The sequence below is a fragment of the Bombina bombina genome, chromosome 2, assembly GCF_027579735.1.
Source record: "Bombina bombina isolate aBomBom1 chromosome 2, aBomBom1.pri, whole genome shotgun sequence".
Classification (NCBI taxonomy): domain Eukaryota; kingdom Metazoa; phylum Chordata; class Amphibia; order Anura; family Bombinatoridae; genus Bombina; species Bombina bombina.
The window spans coordinates 1409348228-1409368763 of NC_069500.1; the positions used below are offsets into that span (position 1 = coordinate 1409348228).

The 20536-nt window shown below is 38.5% G+C and overlaps 1 protein-coding gene across 1 annotated transcript in view; it reads right to left on the bottom strand.

Annotated features, from left to right (window-relative positions):
- Positions 1-20536, bottom strand: part of LOC128650417 (cytochrome P450 26B1) — an 82550-nt gene that overhangs the window by 35140 nt on the left and 26874 nt on the right. The window contains exon 2 of the mRNA XM_053704354.1: positions 8003-8227. Coding sequence (XP_053560329.1) covers positions 8003-8227 — 225 coding nt within the window. The remainder of the gene's footprint in view (positions 1-8002; positions 8228-20536) is intronic.

Below are 20536 nucleotides of genomic sequence, written 5' to 3' on the forward strand. Positions count from 1 at the left end.
CCTACAGGGTGGGACTGTACCCTAAAGCAGTTTACTCACTTTAAGGGTGTTGCCTGGACATCCTGGCGGGGAGGAAAGGCTCAACACATTCCCTTGTGCGGAGGTGTCAGATATGTTTTCGCTGGTGCTGCTGCGCTCTGGTATGAGCCTGTCTGCTTCTGTTCTACAGCTCACCCTCCAGCATTTGGGTGGAGTTTCCCAATACTGCTGTAAAATGAGTTTTACCAAGACCTGCATATGACTCCTTGACACATCCAGCACTGCCTGTTGTGGCATCCAGGAGACAAGAAGTCTTAGGCTGGTCCCCTGACACATATCTTAAAACAAACCAGTTCTGCAGAGAAAAGCTATTTAGAGTATTGCATAATTACTATCAAAGAAATATTCTTGCACTTGGCAGTTTTTGAAGTGTCTGTCAGGTTAACTTGGACTAAAACACTTGAGCTTGTATTCTCCTTGGGGCAGGAATTCCCATCTCACCAGATGATGTTTTGTATCCAAACACAGTGACGGAGACACTGACTCTAATTGTCACATTGTTTCTTTTTCCATTTAATGCGTCAGCGCAGAAATAAGTGACTAAGCCTGATGACATTAAAGTCATTTTTTTATATCCTCAGTTAGTCAGTGCACTGCTAAAGACATATTTTAAATCCTTTAACATCATACTTTTGTTAGCACAATCAAGAGCAGTTCACAGATATACCCCTTGAAAAGCCTGGTATAAAGCATAATACTGGTCACTTTTCTTGTGACTAATTAGTGACAGATGCAGACGAGTTTGTGCTTTGATGTAACTAATTAGCATGTAGAATATCCGAGGGTCAGGTACATTTTACTGCCCTTAAAGGAGCATTGAATGAAGTAGAATTGCATAATCAACAAGTGCATATTAAAAAGAGAATGCTAAGACACTTACTATGAATTTCAAATGAGCAGATTTGTTTCTGACAAATTTCAAGATTTCCTTCCATTTCCCTGTTCCCTGTATTTTTATCAGCCAATCACAGATTTCTATATGCATACACTCTGTATTCTTGCACATGCTGCTCAGTATTTGCTTCCTCAAAAAGTGTGCAAATAAATATTAATTTGCTCAATTTGGTAATTTAAGTAAATTGGAAAGTTTAAAAAAAAAAAAGTATATGCTTTATTTGAGTCAAAAAGGGTTTTATTTTGACTTTGGAGTCTCTTAGTACGATGAATGCAAAATTAATAATATTTATTGTGATTAAATTTGCTTTGTTCTCTTGGTATTCTTTGAAAGCTAAAGCTAGGTAGGCTCATATGCTAATTTCTAAACCTTTGAAGGCCGCCTCTTATCTGAATGCATTTAACAGTTTTTCACAGCTAGAGGGCATTGGTTCACGTGTACCATATCGATAACCTTGTGCTCACGCCCATGGAGTTACTTATGAGAGGGCACTGATTGGCTTAATTGCAAGTCTGTCAAAAGAGCTGTGATAAGTTCTGCAGAGACTTAGATACAAGGTAATCACAGAGGTAAAATTATGCCAAACTGAGGAATGGGTAATAAAGGGGATTATTTATCTTTTTAAACCATAAAAATTCTGGAGTAGACTGTCCCTTTAACAAAGCAAATATATAGATTAAATGGACGTGAAAGACAAAATTAAACTTTTATGGTTCAGTTAAAGCCATTTAAAATTATCTTCTATTATCAAATTTACTCTGTTCTCTTGGTATCCTTTCTTGAAAAGCAATATACTACTAGAGGGGTACATCAACATGAGAAATAAAATTCTGAAAATAAAGGTCTTGTGATGCCCGAGTATTGTGACGTCACACAAGTTTTTAAACTGACAGAAAACCCAAAACATTTTCTTTCACGATCCAGATAGAACAAACAATTTTCCAATCTACTTTTATTATAATTTTTTCTTGTTATCCTTTGTTGAAAACCAGGGATGTCGCTCGGGAGCATGCACGTGTCTGCAGTACTTTATGGCAGCAGTTTTGCAGCAATGTTATACATTAGCAAGAACACTAGATGTCAGCACTATTTCCTGTCATGTAGTGCTTCAGGCATGTGCACGCTATCTCTTCAACAAAGAATACCAAAGGAACAAAGCAAATTTGATAATAGAAGTAAATTATATCCAGGGTGAGAATAAAAAAGATTTGGGCTTTAACAATTATGTATTTTGCTAATGGCCACTAACACACACGGATATTTCTTATGCAAAACAGCACCAAAAGATTAAAAAATGAAAAACTGCTTAAATTTAAATGTTAAATTAGCAAGAAAATAAAGTTTGACTCAATAGGACAACTCCTAACGTTACATTAGTGGTATGGGAACCTAACATATATTTAAAATGCTCTCTTTACAACTAAGAAAGGAAAAACTATGGCCATTTTATTTCTACAAATAATGGATTAATAATATCCTTTGTGCTCACAAGTAAAGTCTAGTAGATCAATAACTGAACTGCGCAGAGTCATTAGAACTGAGTGACAGTGACACTTTAAGAGTTCTATGAGGGGACCCACATCTAGGTTACTACAGGTCACAGCAGACGTGCCACAGGTCAGGTGGCACACACACGCACAAAGTGACACCTCCCATCAGTGCTGAGACTTGGGGATTTAACTCATTTGGGCAGCCAGCCTTTTACTGTAGCACATCACACCTCAGCACTATGAGGTTAACTTGTTCCCTGCCACATCACTTCAAGCACCCCCAGCATCTATGCACAAAATAGCTTAAAGGGACAGTCTACGCCAGATTTTTTATTGTTTCAAAAAATAGACAATCCCTTTATTACCCATTTCCCAGTTTTACATAACCAACACTGTTATATTTATACACTTTTTACCTCTGTGATTACCTTGTATCTAAGTCTCTGCAGACTGTCCTCTTATCTCAGTTCTTTTGACAGACTTGCATTTTAGCCAATCAGTGCTGACTCATAAATAACTCCACGGGGGTGAGCACAATATTATCTATATGGCACAAATGAACTAGCTCTGTCTAGCTGTGAAAAACTGTCAAAGGGTCTTCAAGGGCTCAGAAATTAGCATATGCGCCTACCTAGGTTCAGCCTACAAAAAAGGATCCCAAGAGAACAAAGCAAATATGAAGATAAAAGTAAATTGGAAAGCTGTTTAAAATTGCAAGGACCCATAGAGGCCTATTTATCATATGTCTGTCGGACCTGATCCGAGAGTGCAGATCAGGTCCGACAGACATCGCTGAATGCGGAGAGCAATACGCTCTCCGTATTCAGCATTGCACCAGCAGCTCATTGTTCTATGACTCTATAGTGCGCTGGGAGGGTATCATGTGTGTACCAGCATTATATCACAATATACCCTCCATCTATTCCAATGCTAGTTTGCCTTTCTGCATTTATAAATGCTGTCATCTAAGTAACATTTAGCATAAGAAAATAAAGCTATTGTACAATATATCAATAAACTTACTGGGTTAAACAGGACACTTTCCCCTGGGTAAATACCTGCCGGATCAGAAGCTATGACCTCTGGGAGGAGCACAGGAGCTAACAATTGTTTTTTTCTGTCTCTGTTCTCTGATCCCAGCTAAACTTGTAAGCCAGGGGTCAAACAAAACAGCGTGTTTTATGGGATCAATGTACATGCAGCAATAGATAAGGAAGATCATAGATACCAGATGTCATAAAGAAACAGTGAACTCAAGAAAACCAATAATATTAAGAGTATCCCATAGTTAAGATCATTAAACACTGCAAACATATGGGTCATTATAAAATTGACTAAATATAGTCTTGGCTTCTGGTTACCTCTGCACCAGAAAGTGTCGGTCAACGAGTGCTGCCACCTGGTTCTGGTATTGTCCCCTTTAAAGGGATGTTAAAGGGACATTAAACAATAAATAAATGCTAGATAAAATGATGCATTCAAAGAAAAGATTAGTCTGAGAAAAACCTGTAGATGTATTTTTTTAACATTTCATTAGCTGTTTAAATATTGACAAAATAAAGTTTTAGTGTCTATAAAACAATGGAAGTTTCCATGTTGTAACTTAGGTTACCTTTTCTGCTGTGGCCAATTAGGGACAGTTATAAATAGGTCACTAGAGTGTGCAGCCAATGGTTGTGTTAATTATAACAGTGTTCTGCACTTCCATTTCTAACAGCAACCAAATACTTCACAATATCAGAATCGAATTACAGGAAAAGGGGACAAAATAATTTATTTATTTTTATTTATACAGTTTATCATTTTATATTACCATCTCAGGGTGTTTAATGTCCCTTTCAACAGTCATTGTTATAATAAAAAGCACTAAGCAGTGGCTTATACTTACTAGAGATCATTGTAATATGTATAAGTTATCGTTTTAAATGGATTTTACCTTTTATTTCTTTTTCTGCACTACATTTGTGCAGTGTTTATTCCTTCCTGTCACAGCCCTACAAGGAGGCTGTTGTCTCTGCAGGAAGTTTATCTAGCACAATGCCATAAAACTTCTAGAATAACATGAGCTGGTTTACTATAAAGTGAATAGATAACAGGGAGTCATATTTGCTCATGCTCAGATCAGTCAGAATGTTACCTAAGTTGCCAAGATTTCAGCACTTTTATCACACTGGGGGCAGGGGCTACACTGAGAAATTCTAAGTGCTCGTTTTGCAAGAAAACAAGTTGTTTGTTTGTTTTTAAAAACAATCTGTTTCTATATATGTATAAACAAGAGAACTAGAGAAGATGGTCTAAACCATAGACTCTGGGACTGCACTACAGTAGCCCAAGCGATATTGTAATTAGTATTTTTCTACCACAATAAAGTGGAACGTAAAAAAATTGGCTGTATTTAGCAGCCAAAATGAAACAGAGGATCAATCTGTGCAGCTAGATCATAAAAAGGACGAAATATCCCTACTAGACTTCCAAACGTACAAACCTGAAAAAACAAGAAAAAATGATTTTAGCGCACAAGATATAGTTATCATACAGATATTTTACCATATGTGAAAAACGAGTGTATAGGAAAAACCAAGTGAATTATCTATGTTTTTACAAATCATTATTATTATTATTATTATACTTTATTTATGAAGCGGAATATGAATTATATTCTGCAGCGCTGTCCATGGATACAGATAATTTAAATAAAACAATAGTATAAAACTTCTAAGACTAAGAGACAGGACAGAATTTACAAACACATACAGGAGGAATCGAGGGCCCTATTCTCGTGGGAACTTACAAACAAATAAATCATAAATGAGGCAAGACTCTAAATAAAGTGTCTGAAAGAATAATAAATACATAAAAGAAAAACATTAAAAAAAAAAAGGAAATCGATGCTCCAAATGGGCACTATATCAAAAGCAGTAAAAATTAATACAATAAATTATTAAACTAAAATAGGGTAATTGATTGCCTACCAAATTACCATCATCAGTAGTAAGGACCACTATAGGAGGAATATAAAAGAGTATCTATATATAAATTATACAGTACATACAAAAATTCACAATGTACTAGATATATAAAAAGTAGTTATAAATGTGTCAGGAGGACACCATTAACGGATAATAGTCTGTACAGGGACAAACAAATAAGAGCACAAGCAGATAAATAGTTTGTACAAAATAGGTGCAATAATATTCCAGTAGAAGTTCAATGTATATATATCTTGTTCATAGATGTGCGGGCTTATCCTTAAATGTGGCTAACAAATGGGTACTCACCGGACTTAACCTCAGTCCTATGAGGTAAGTGATACGCTCAATAGTGGAGGATGGTACGGTCTGTTTATCCAAAGACTAGGACGACCCAGCTGTGCTTTTTCTTCACCAAATGGACACTCCTTAATCCAGTCTCCGTATTCAATCTTTAAACGTTACCGATATATGTGGGAGGTACTTGTAAGGAAGATATTTTCACAGGAGCGATATATAAGGGGTACAAAACCGGAGAAAAAAACTCCAATAGTGTAATACTGTTTTTATTAACAATGGAGAGCACACACTTAAAACCCGTAGTGATTATGCTTACACAATTCCACCTCAACATATGAGGTATGGCACGACTTAAAAAATAAAACCCTAAAGGCTTCAGAACATGGCAACTACCAGGACCGGGTAGCCCACTCTAAATTGCCTTACGCGTTTCAAAGTATATCTGGTTGTCAGAACTTCTTTGTCAGAGGCTTATGGGCCTTATTGGAGTTTTTTATCCTGTTTTGTACCCCTTATATATCGCTCCTGTGAAAATATCTTCCTTACAAGTACCTCCCACATATATCGGTAACGTTTGGAGATTAAATACGGAGACTGGATTAAGGAGTGTCCGTTTGGTGGAGAAAAAGCACAGCTGGGTCCTCCTGGTCTTTGGATAAACAGACTGTACCATCCTCCACTATTGAGCGTATCACTTACCTCATAGGACTGAGGTTAAGTCCGGTGAGTACCCATTTGTTAGCCACATTTAAGGATAAGCCTGCACATCTATGAACAAGATATATATACATTGAACTTCTACTGGAATATTATTGCACCTATTTTGTACAAGCTATTTATTTGCTTGGGCTCTTATTTGCTTGTCCCCGTACAGACTATTATCCATTTATGGTGTCCTCCTGACACCCATTATAACTACTTTTTATATATCTGGTACATTGTGATTTTTTTTATGTACTGTATAATTTATATATAGATACTCTTTTATATTCCTCCTATAGTTGTCCTTACTACTGATGATGGTAATTTGGTAGGCAATCAATTTCCCTATTTTATTTTAATAATTTATTGTATTAATTTTTACTGCTTTTGATATAGTGCCCATTTGGAGTATCGATTTACTTTTTTTTAATGTATTTTTTTAAATGTATTTATTATTCTTTCAGACACTTTATTTAGAGTCTTGACTCATTTATGTTTTATTTGGTTTTTCCTATACACTCGTTTTTCACATATGGTAAAATATCTGTATGATAACTATATCTTGTGCGCTAAGATAATTTTTTCTTGTTTTTTCTGTTTCTATATATGTTTGATTTAGCATATTTGGTCTTACCAAAGAATCACTGTTTAATATCCCTTTAAATTAAACCAATGGTTGATGGTAACATTTATGGTTCAAAGGGACCCTCCACCTATGTAACACTTTTCACCTGCTTAATCTCAAACAAATCAGAAATTTATTTTCAGGAAATTGTCCCAATCATTAAGGCAAAAACTTTTTTTAACCTGTCCTTAAGAAGGCATTGCGTTTACTATAACACAAAGACTTTAGCACTTTGTTATAGTCTACTGCAGTGCAATTTCCTCAAGCTGTGTCATGGGTCTTTACATGCTAAGGTGCACTTTAGTAATTAACATGTCACATTGTATGACAACAGTCGCTATGTTTAACTAAAAGTGAGTTAGGTTAATTAAGGGCCTCTAAGGTCTCACTAATGTTGTTCTATGTAGCCTGTGCACTAAAGAATGGAGAGATAAGGTAACTTATCTGAAAGGTTTCCTAGAATAATATGAACTATAGAAGGCGAGAGTTATTACTGTACTAATCTAATTGATGAATCTGCTGACATAAACACAACAAAAATTCTGAAACTTTACTGAGATATTTATTTGTTGAAGGCAAAAATGACTTTCCACTTGCCTAAAAGGCTGTTCATTATGGGGGGGGGGGGGTTAAAGTAGATCTGTCAAGCCCTTGAATATGTATATTTTCATATAAAGTAACAATATATCATTACGAAAGACTCTTTTCAAGATTAAATAAACGTAATTTGCCCAGCCTATTATAGGTAAATATTTTTCTTTTTTAATACTGTTTTAAGAGTTGAATACTCTTTTATGAAGAACTCTTACAACACCGGATTCGATATCCAGAGTGATGTTTTACAGTAAATTTGCTAACAGAACTAGTATGCACAGATGCCATACAGTTATGTAGGATAAAAATGCAAATGGAAAAATGGCTATATGAATAAACTATAGGCAGTCATATTTTATAATGTGATTTGCAAAGCGTGTTGTGTTACCTTTCTCTTATATCTGTGGATGTCCCCTATGGAGTTAGCCAAGCTGTTGGGTCCCAGTAACATGCGGGTGCTTCGGGGCCATTCAGTGCTCACCAGGTGATGTTCTCCCATTAAAATCTTCCTGACATTTTCAGCTCCTGTCACCCTGATCAGGGGGCGACCCAACAAGTGGGTTTTAAACACGTTTCCATATTTTTCTCTCCTGGAGGACTGAAAACCTGAGCCCTGTTGGAGAAACAGAGAAGCAATTCATTCATTTGGAGAAAAAAAAAATGAAAACAAATAAAGACTCCCCATGAGTGTGGCCAGACTTCTAGTGTATGTTTTACATAGGGAGGGGAAGGTTGTTATTTATCTCAGTGACTGTTATGTCCTCTGTAGGTAACCTGCAAACCCTGCCACTTACAATGTAACATACAGCACAGATTCACATGAGTCACCATAAGGCTTTCTATAGTACCGGGTGATCACAGCTGTAAGTTATTACTAAATCACAGAACATCCCCAGATGGGGAGAAAGCGCTAAACGCTCAGAAACTATGAGAGCTTTTTGCATCTGCTCCAACTGCCTCTAAACGAGATGATACATTATTATGGACTCAGCACTTTCATGCTGTGTTTCTTCAGACACAAAGTTCAGGTTAGACCAGGGCTGTTAGCTGTGGATCTTTACAATTTTAGCCCAATATGGGCAGCTTTATCTGGTATTCCATTATAAATAACTTACATACAGTGATACCATTATAACCCACAGTATACATATACAGGGGCATATTTATCAATCTCTTGAGGCCCCTTGTTTACCGCGAGCCTTCAGGCTCACTGCAAACAGACGTTATGCCCCATAACTTGTCTGCCTGCTCTGAGGGGGCAGACAGAAATCAAGCCGATCGAATACGCTGATTGGCCGCGAATTTGCAGGGGGATGATAATGCCCATTTATCGATGTGCAGCGGACATGATACGCTACTTCATATCATGTCCGCTCCCAACATTGATAAATATACCCCACAGTGTTCTCCCCGGGGTTTCATTTAACGTATTCCAATATTAAGATAAAAAATGTTCAATGTCTGTGGCACAAATAATCATTAAATCAATTTATGGAAAATTATTAAATTAATTTGTATTTTGGATAGCTTAAAGGGACAGCAAAGTCATCATTAGACATACATGATTCAGACAGAGCATGCAATTTTAAACAACTTTCCAATTTACTTCAAGTATTTCATTTGCTTCCTTCTTTTGTTATCCTTTGTTGAAGGGTTTGCCTAGGTAAGCTTAAGAGCAGCAACACCCCTGGGTGCAAGCTGCTGATTGGTTGCTGCATTGACTATTGACATTGGCTCACCCCATGTGATCAGTTAGAAACAGGTAGTGCATTGCTGCTCCTTCAGCAAATGATACCAAGAGAATGAAGCAAATTTGATAATAGAATTAAATTGGAAAGTTGTTTTAAAAACATAATGAAATAAATGTTTTGGACTTCATGTCCCTTTAAGTAACATTCATAATTTGCAGATAAAATGATAATATTATAAAGTATTAGAATGCCCCACCGGCCACTACATATAGCCTCATTATATATAACAGACCATCATCATGCCGTCAGTATTTCACATTCATTAACAAATACTGCAATTCATTAATATTTGTCATGTTTAACTTTACTAAAGATATCTTATATGTTTTTATTTCTTTTTTATTTCCTTCTGGGCAAACCTAAAGAAGTGTCTGATGATATCTCTGATTATAGGTTGCTTATACAATAGTTTCACTTTGAACAGCTAGCAAAATCCAGCGTATGTCTGACATTAATTAAACCTAGACAGGCACCTCACCTCCGTGCAGCAAATTCTTTTAAATTGCAAGTTATGTAATGCTACCTATTACTAGAATTTGTTGGGTATACAACAGGAGACAATTTAAAGGGACAGTCTACTTAAAAGTGTATATTGTTTAAAAAGATAGATAATCCCTTTATTATCCATTCCCCAGTTTTGCATAACCAACACTGTTATATTAATACACTGTTTACCTCTGTGATTACCTTGTATCTAAGTCTCTGCAGACTGCCCCTTATCTCAGTGCTTTTTACAGACTTGCATTTTACATACAACATAGTAACCAAGTAGAATATTGATGTGCCATTTAATAAGCCAGGAACTGATGATTTAATTTATATTAAAAGATGTAATATAAAAAATAACTTGAAGCCAAAGGTAATATTGTAAAAGCCAGAATTGGTTAAGCTACAGTATATTTTGTATTATACATAAGCATTTGTTTTAATCTAAAATGTTTTATTTTTCCTCTAGTATACAGCTTTGGATACCAAAGAAAATTTGATAGAGTGCAAATGCACCCTTCCTTGGCAGCAATGAGGTGTAACTGTGCCAAGTCACATTTGCTGGAGAGAGGCGTTAACATGAACCAGGTTATAAGACGGATGGCACAGATGCGCTGCACATTAGTATTATAACATGGTTTAATGAATATGAATCATGAGATGATTGGTGTGTGACAAGTTTAAGTTTGGGTCAATAAATCACTTAGTGCTAAAGATGAAAATTTGCAAAAACTTAGTTCAACAAAGTGATCAACACTTGCTTTAAACTATAGAGTCAGTGAATATATTTTATAAATCAAAACAAATGCACTCACAAAGGTAAGTGCATAGCAATACAAATACAGCTAGTGATCACACAGGGGGCAGGAATTAGTGCATAACTATACATATACAGCTAGTGATCACACAGGGGAAAGGAATCAGTGCATAACTATACATATACAGCTAGTGATCACACAGGGGACAGGAATTAGTGCATAACTATACATATACAGCTAGTGATCACACAGGGGGCAGGAATTAGTGCATAACTATACATATACAGCTAGTGATCACACAGGGGACAGGAATTAGTGCATAACTATACATATACACCTAGTGATCACACAGGGGGCAGGAATTAGTGCATAACTATACATATACAGCTAGTGATCACACAGGGGACAGGAATTAGTGCATAACTATACATATACACCTAGTGATCACACAGGGGAAAGGAATTAGTGCATAACTATACATATACAGCTAGGGATTACACAGGGGTAGGAATTAGTGCATAACTATACATATACAGCTAGTGATCACACAGGGGGTAGGAATTAGTGCATAACTATATATATACAGCTAGTGATCACACAGGGGGCAGGAATTAGTGCATAACTATACATATACAGCTAGTGATCACACAGGGGACAGGAATTAGTGCATAAATATACATATACAGCTAGTGATCACACAGGGGGCAGGAATTAGTGCATAACTATACATATACACCTAGTGATCACACAGGGGACAGGAATTAGTGCATAACTATAACTATACAGCTAGTGATCACACAGGGGACAGGAATTAATGCATAACTATACATATACAGCTAGTGATCACACAGGGGGCAGGAATTAGTGCATAACTATACATATACAGCTAGTGATCACACAGGGGGCAGGAATTAGTGCATAACTATACGTATACAGCTAGTGATTACCCAGGGGGCAGGAATTAGTGCATAACTATACATATACACCTAGTGATCACACAGGGGGCAGGAATTAATGCATAACTATACATATACAGCTAGTGATCACACAGGGGAAAGGAATCAGTGCATAGCAATACAAATACACCTAGTGATCACACAGGGGGCATGAATTAGTGCATAGCAATACAAATACAGCTAGTGATCACACAGGGGGCAGGAATTAGTGCATAACTATACATATACACCTAGTGATCACACAGGGGGCAGGAATTAGTGCATAACTATACATATACACCTAGTGATCACACAGGGGGCAGGAATTAATGCATAACTATACATATACAGCTAGTGATCACACAGGGGAAAGGAATCAGTGCATAGCAATACAAATACACCTAGTGATCACACAGGGGGCATGAATTAGTGCATAGCAATACAAATACAGCTAGTGATCACACAGGGGGCAGGAATTAGTGCATAGCAATACAAATACAGCTAGTGATCACACAGGGGGCAGGAATTAGTGCATAGCAATACATATACACCTAGTGATCACACAGGGGGCAGGAATTAGTGCATAACTATACATATACACCTAGTGATCACACAGGGGGCAGGAATTAGTGCATAACTATAACTATACAGCTAGTGATCACACAGGGGGCAGGAATTAGTGCATAACTATACATATACACCTAGTGATCACACAGGGGGCAGGAATTAGTGCATAACTATAACTATACAGCTAGTGATCACACAGGGGGCAGGAATTAGTGCATAACAATACATATACAGCTAGTGATCACACAGGGGGCAGGAATTAGTGCATAACTATACATATACACCTAGTGATCACACAGGGGGCAGGAATTAGTGCATAACTATACATATACAGCTAGTGATCACACAGGGGGCAGGAATTAGTGCATAGCAATACAAATACAGCTAGTGATCACTCAGGGGGCAGGAATTAGTGCATAACTATAACTATACAGCTAGTGATCACACAGGGGGTAGGAATTAGTGCATAACTATAACTATACAGCTAGTGATCACACAGGGGAAAGGAATTAGTGCATAACTATACATATACAGCTAGGGATTACACAGGGGGGAGGAATTAGTGCATAACTATACGTATACAGCTAGTGATCACACAGGGGACAGGAATTAGTGCATAACTATACATATACAGCTAGTGATCACACAGGGGGCAGGAATTAGTGCATAACTATACATATACAGCTAGTGATCACACAGGGGGCAGGAATTAGTGCATAACTATACATATACAGCTAGTGATCACACAGGGGGCAGGAATTAGTGCATAACTATACATATACAGCTAGTGATCACACAGGGGAAAGGAATTGGTGCATAACTATACATATACAGCTAGTGATCACACAGGGGACAGGAATTAGTGCATAACTATACATATACAGCTAGTGATCACACAGGGGGCAGGAATTAGTGCATAACTATACATATACAGCTAGTGATCACACAGGGGGTAGGAATTAGTGCATAACTATACATATACACCTAGCGATCACACAGGGGCCAGGAATTAGTGCATAACTATACGTATACAGCTAGTGATCACACAGGGGGTAGGAATTAGTGCATAGCTATACATATACAGCTAGTGATCACTCAGGGGGCAGGAATTAGTGCATAACTATAACTATACAGCTAGTGATCACACAGGGGGTAGGAATTAGTGCATAACTATACGTATACAGCTAGTGATAACACAGGGTACAGGAATTGGTGCATAACTATACATATACAGCTAGTGATCACTCAGGGGGCAGGAATTAGTGCATAACTATACATATACAGCTAGTGATCACACAGGGGAAACGAATTAGTGCATAACTATACAAATACAGCTAGTGATCACACAGGGGGCAGGAATTAGTGCATAACTATACATATACAGCTAGTGATCACACAGGGGGCAGGAATTAGTGCATAACTATACATATACAGCTAGTGATCACACAGGGGGCAGGAATTAGTGCATAACTATACATATACAGCTAGTGATCACACAGGGGGCAGGAATTAGTGCATAACTATACATATACAGCTTGTGATCACACAGGGGGCAGGAATTAGTGCATAACTATACATATACACCTAGTGATCACACAGGGGGCAGGAATTAATGCATAACTATACATATACAGCTAGTGATCACACAGGGGAAAGGAATCAGTGCATAACTATACATATACAGCTAGTGATCACACAGGGGAAAGGAATTAGTGCATAGCAATACAAATACACCTAGTGATCACACAGGGGGCATGAATTAGTGCATAGCAATACAAATACAGCTAGTGATCACACAGGGGGCAGGAATTAGTGCATAGCAATACAAATACAGCTAGTGATCACACAGGGGGCAGGAATTAGTGCATAGCAATACATATACACCTAGTGATCACACAGGGGGCAGGAATTAGTGCATAACTATACATATACACCTAGTGATCACACAGGGGGCAGGAATTAGTGCATAACTATAACTATACAGCTAGTGATCACACAGGGGGCAGGAATTAGTGCATAACTATACATATACAGCTAGTGATCACACAGGGGGCAGGAATTAGTGCATAACTATACATATACACCTAGTGATCACACAGGGGGCAGGAATTAGTGCATAACTATACATATACAGCTAGTGATCACACAGGGGGCAGGAATTAGTGCATAGCAATACAAATACAGCTAGTGATCACTCAGGGGGCAGGAATTAGTGCATAACTATAACTATACAGCTAGTGATCACACAGGGGGTAGGAATTAGTGCATAACTATAACTATACAGCTAGTGATCACACAGGGGAAAGGAATTAGTGCATAACTATACATATACAGCTAGGGATTACACAGGGGGTAGGAATTAGTGCATAACTATACGTATACAGCTAGTGATCACACAGGGGACAGGAATTAGTGCATAACTATACATATACAGCTAGTGATCACACAGGGGGCAGGAATTAGTGCATAACTATACATATACAGCTAGTGATCACACAGGGGGCAGGAATTAGTGCATAACTATACATATACAGCTAGTGATCACACAGGGGGCAGGAATTAGTGCATAACTATACATATACAGCTAGTGATCACACAGGGGAAAGGAATTAGTGCATAACTATACATATACAGCTAGTGATCACACAGGGGACAGGAATTAGTGCATAACTATACATATACAGCTAGTGATCACACAGGGGGCAGGAATTAGTGCATAACTATACATATACAGCTAGTGATCACACAGGGGGTAGGAATTAGTGCATAACTATACATATACACCTAGCGATCACACAGGGGCCAGGAATTAGTGCATAACTATACGTATACAGCTAGTGATCACACAGGGGGTAGGAATTAGTGCATAACTATACATATACAGCTAGTGATCACTCAGGGGGCAGGAATTAGTGCATAACTATAACTATACAGCTAGTGATCACACAGGGGAAAGGAATCAGTGCATAGCAATACAAATACACCTAGTGATCACACAGGGGGCATGAATTAGTGCATAGCAATACAAATACAGCTAGTGATCACACAGGGGGCAGGAATTAGTGCATAGCAATACAAATACAGCTAGTGATCACACAGGGGGCAGGAATTAGTGCATAGCAATACATATACACCTAGTGATCACACAGGGGGCAGGAATTAGTGCATAACTATACATATACACCTAGTGATCACACAGGGGGCAGGAATTAGTGCATAACTATAACTATACAGCTAGTGATCACACAGGGGGCAGGAATTAGTGCATAACTATACATATACACCTAGTGATCACACAGGGGGCAGGAATTAGTGCATAACTATAACTATACAGCTAGTGATCACACAGGGGGCAGGAATTAGTGCATAACAATACATATACAGCTAGTGATCACACAGGGGGCAGGAATTAGTGCATAACTATACATATACACCTAGTGATCACACAGGGGGCAGGAATTAGTGCATAACTATACATATACAGCTAGTGATCACACAGGGGGCAGGAATTAGTGCATAGCAATACAAATACAGCTAGTGATCACTCAGGGGGCAGGAATTAGTGCATAACTATAACTATACAGCTAGTGATCACACAGGGGGTAGGAATTAGTGCATAACTATAACTATACAGCTAGTGATCACACAGGGGAAAGGAATTAGTGCATAACTATACATATACAGCTAGGGATTACACAGGGGGGAGGAATTAGTGCATAACTATACGTATACAGCTAGTGATCACACAGGGGACAGGAATTAGTGCATAACTATACATATACAGCTAGTGATCACACAGGGGGCAGGAATTAGTGCATAACTATACATATACAGCTAGTGATCACACAGGGGGCAGGAATTAGTGCATAACTATACATATACAGCTAGTGATCACACAGGGGGCAGGAATTAGTGCATAACTATACATATACAGCTAGTGATCACACAGGGGAAAGGAATTGGTGCATAACTATACATATACAGCTAGTGATCACACAGGGGACAGGAATTAGTGCATAACTATACATATACAGCTAGTGATCACACAGGGGGCAGGAATTAGTGCATAACTATACATATACAGCTAGTGATCACACAGGGGGTAGGAATTAGTGCATAACTATACATATACACCTAGCGATCACACAGGGGCCAGGAATTAGTGCATAACTATACGTATACAGCTAGTGATCACACAGGGGGTAGGAATTAGTGCATAGCTATACATATACAGCTAGTGATCACTCAGGGGGCAGGAATTAGTGCATAACTATAACTATACAGCTAGTGATCACACAGGGGGTAGGAATTAGTGCATAACTATACGTATACAGCTAGTGATAACACAGGGTACAGGAATTGGTGCATAACTATACATATACAGCTAGTGATCACTCAGGGGGCAGGAATTAGTGCATAACTATACATATACAGCTAGTGATCACACAGGGGAAACGAATTAGTGCATAACTATACAAATACAGCTAGTGATCACACAGGGGGCAGGAATTAGTGCATAACTATACATATACAGCTAGTGATCACACAGGGGGCAGGAATTAGTGCATAACTATACATATACAGCTAGTGATCACACAGGGGGCAGGAATTAGTGCATAACTATACATATACAGCTAGTGATCACACAGGGGGCAGGAATTAGTGCATAACTATACATATACAGCTTGTGATCACACAGGGGGCAGGAATTAGTGCATAACTATACATATACACCTAGTGATCACACAGGGGGCAGGAATTAATGCATAACTATACATATACAGCTAGTGATCACACAGGGGAAAGGAATCAGTGCATAACTATACATATACAGCTAGTGATCACACAGGGGAAAGGAATTAGTGCATAGCAATACAAATACACCTAGTGATCACACAGGGGGCATGAATTAGTGCATAGCAATACAAATACAGCTAGTGATCACACAGGGGGCAGGAATTAGTGCATAGCAATACAAATACAGCTAGTGATCACACAGGGGGCAGGAATTAGTGCATAGCAATACATATACACCTAGTGATCACACAGGGGGCAGGAATTAGTGCATAACTATACATATACACCTAGTGATCACACAGGGGGCAGGAATTAGTGCATAACTATAACTATACAGCTAGTGATCACACAGGGGGCAGGAATTAGTGCATAACTATACATATACAGCTAGTGATCACACAGGGGGCAGGAATTAGTGCATAACTATACATATACACCTAGTGATCACACAGGGGGCAGGAATTAGTGCATAACTATACATATACAGCTAGTGATCACACAGGGGGCAGGAATTAGTGCATAGCAATACAAATACAGCTAGTGATCACTCAGGGGGCAGGAATTAGTGCATAACTATAACTATACAGCTAGTGATCACACAGGGGGTAGGAATTAGTGCATAACTATAACTATACAGCTAGTGATCACACAGGGGAAAGGAATTAGTGCATAACTATACATATACAGCTAGGGATTACACAGGGGGTAGGAATTAGTGCATAACTATAACTATACAGCTAGTGATCACACAGGGGACAGGAATTAGTGCATAACTATACATATACAGCTAGTGATCACACAGGGGGCAGGAATTAGTGCATAACTATACATATACAGCTAGTGATCACACAGGGGGCAGGAATTAGTGCATAACTATACATATACAGCTAGTGATCACACAGGGGGCAGGAATTAGTGCATAACTATACATATACAGCTAGTGATCACACAGGGGAAAGGAATTAGTGCATAACTATACATATACAGCTAGTGATCACACAGGGGACAGGAATTAGTGCATAACTATACATATACAGCTAGTGATCACACAGGGGGCAGGAATTAGTGCATAACTATACATATACAGCTAGTGATCACACAGGGGGTAGGAATTAGTGCATAACTATACATATACACCTAGCGATCACACAGGGGCCAGGAATTAGTGCATAACTATACGTATACAGCTAGTGATCACACAGGGGGTAGGAATTAGTGCATAACTATACATATACAGCTAGTGATCACTCAGGGGGCAGGAATTAGTGCATAACTATAACTATACAGCTAGTGATCACACAGGGGGTAGGAATTAGTGCATAACTATACGTATACAGCTAGTGATAACACAGGGTACAGGAATTAGTGCATAACTATACATATACAGCTAGTGATCACTCAGGGGGCAGGAATTAGTGCATAACTATACATATACAGCTAGTGATCACACAGGGGAAATGAATTAGTGCATAACTATACATATACAGCTAGTGATCACACAGGGGACAGGAATTAGTGCATAACTATACATATACAGCTAGTCATCACACAGGGGGTAGGAATTAGTGCATAACTATATATATATACAGCTAGTGATAACACAGGGTACAGGAATTAGTGCATAACTATACATATACACCTAGTGATCACACAGGGGAAACGAATTAGTGCATAACTATACATATACAGCTAGTGATCACACAGGGGGTAGGAATTAGTGCATAACTATATATATATACAGCTAGTGATAACACAGGGTACAGGAATTAGTGCATAACTATACATATACACCTAGTGATCACACAGGGTAAAGGAATTAGTGCATAACTATACATATACAGCTAGTGATCACACAGGGGGTAGGAATTAGTGCATAACTATATATATATATACAGCTAGTGATAACACAGGTTACAGGAATTAGTGCATAACTATACATATACACCTAGTGATCACACAGGGGGCGGGAATTAGTGCATAACTATACATATGCAGCTAGTGATCACACAGGGGGCAGGAATTAGTGCATAACTATACATATACAGCTAGTGATCACACAGGGGGCAGGAATTAGTGCATAACTATACATATGCAGCTAGTGATCACACAGGGGGCAGGAATTAGTGCATAACTATACATATACAGCTAGTGATCACACAGGGGGCAGGAATTAGTGCATAACTATACATATACACCTAGTGATCACACAGGGGGCGGGAATTAGTGCATAACTATACATATGCAGCTAGTGATCACACAGGGGGCAGGAATTAGTGCATAACTATACATATACAGCTAGTGATCACACAGGGGGCAGGAATTAGTGCATAACTATACATATGCAGCTAGTGATCACACAGGGGGCAGGAATTAGTGCATAACTATACATATACAGCTAGTGATCACACAGGGGGCAGGAATTAGTGCATAACTATACATATACAGCTAGTGATCACACAGGGGGCAGGAATTAGTGCATAACTATACATATACAGCTAGTGATCACACAGGGGGCAGGAATTAGTGCATAACTATACATATACAGCTAGTGATCACACAGGGGGCAGGAATTAGTGCATAACTATACATATGCAGCTAGTGATCACTCAGGGGGCAGGAATTAGTGCATAACTATATATATACAGCTAGTGATCACACAGGGGGCAGGAATTAGTGCATAGCAATACAAATACAGCTAGTGATCACACAGGGGGCAGGAATTAGTGCATAACTATACATATACACCTAGTGATCACACAGGGGGCAGGAATTAGTGCATAACTATACATATACAGCTAGTGATCACACAGGGGGCAGGAATTAGTGCATAACTATACATATACAGCTAGTGATTACACAGGGGGCAGGAATTAGTGCATAACTATACATATACAGCTAGTGATCACACAGGGGGCAGGAATTAGTGCATAACTATACGTATACAGCTAGTGATCACACAGGGGGCAGGAATTAGTGCATAACTATACATATACAGCTAGTGATCACACAGGGGACAGGAATTAGTGCATAACTATACATATACAGCTAGTGATCACACAGGGGGCAGGAATTAGTGCATAACTATACATATGCAGCTAGTGATCACACAGGGGGTAGGAATTAGTGCATAACTATACATATACAGCTAGTGATTACCCAGGGGGCAGGAATTAGTGCATAACTATACATATACAGCTAGTGATCACACAGGGGGCAGGAATTAGTGCATAACTATACATATACAGCTAATGATTACCCAGGGGGCAGGAATTAGTGCATAACTATATATATACAGCTAGTGATCACACAGGGGGCAGGAATTAGTGCATAACTATACATATACAGCTAGTGATCACACAGGGGGCAGGAATTAGTGCATAACTATACATATACACCTAGTGATCACACAGGGGGCAGGAATTAGTGCATAACTATACATATACAGCTAGTGATCACACAGGGGGCAGGAATTAGTGCATAACTATACATATGCAGCTAGTGATCACACAGGGGGTAGGAATTAGTGCATAACTATACATATACAGCTAGTGATTACCCAGGGGGCAGGAATTAGTGCATAACTATACATATACAGCTAGTGATCACACAGGGGGCAGGAATTAGTGCA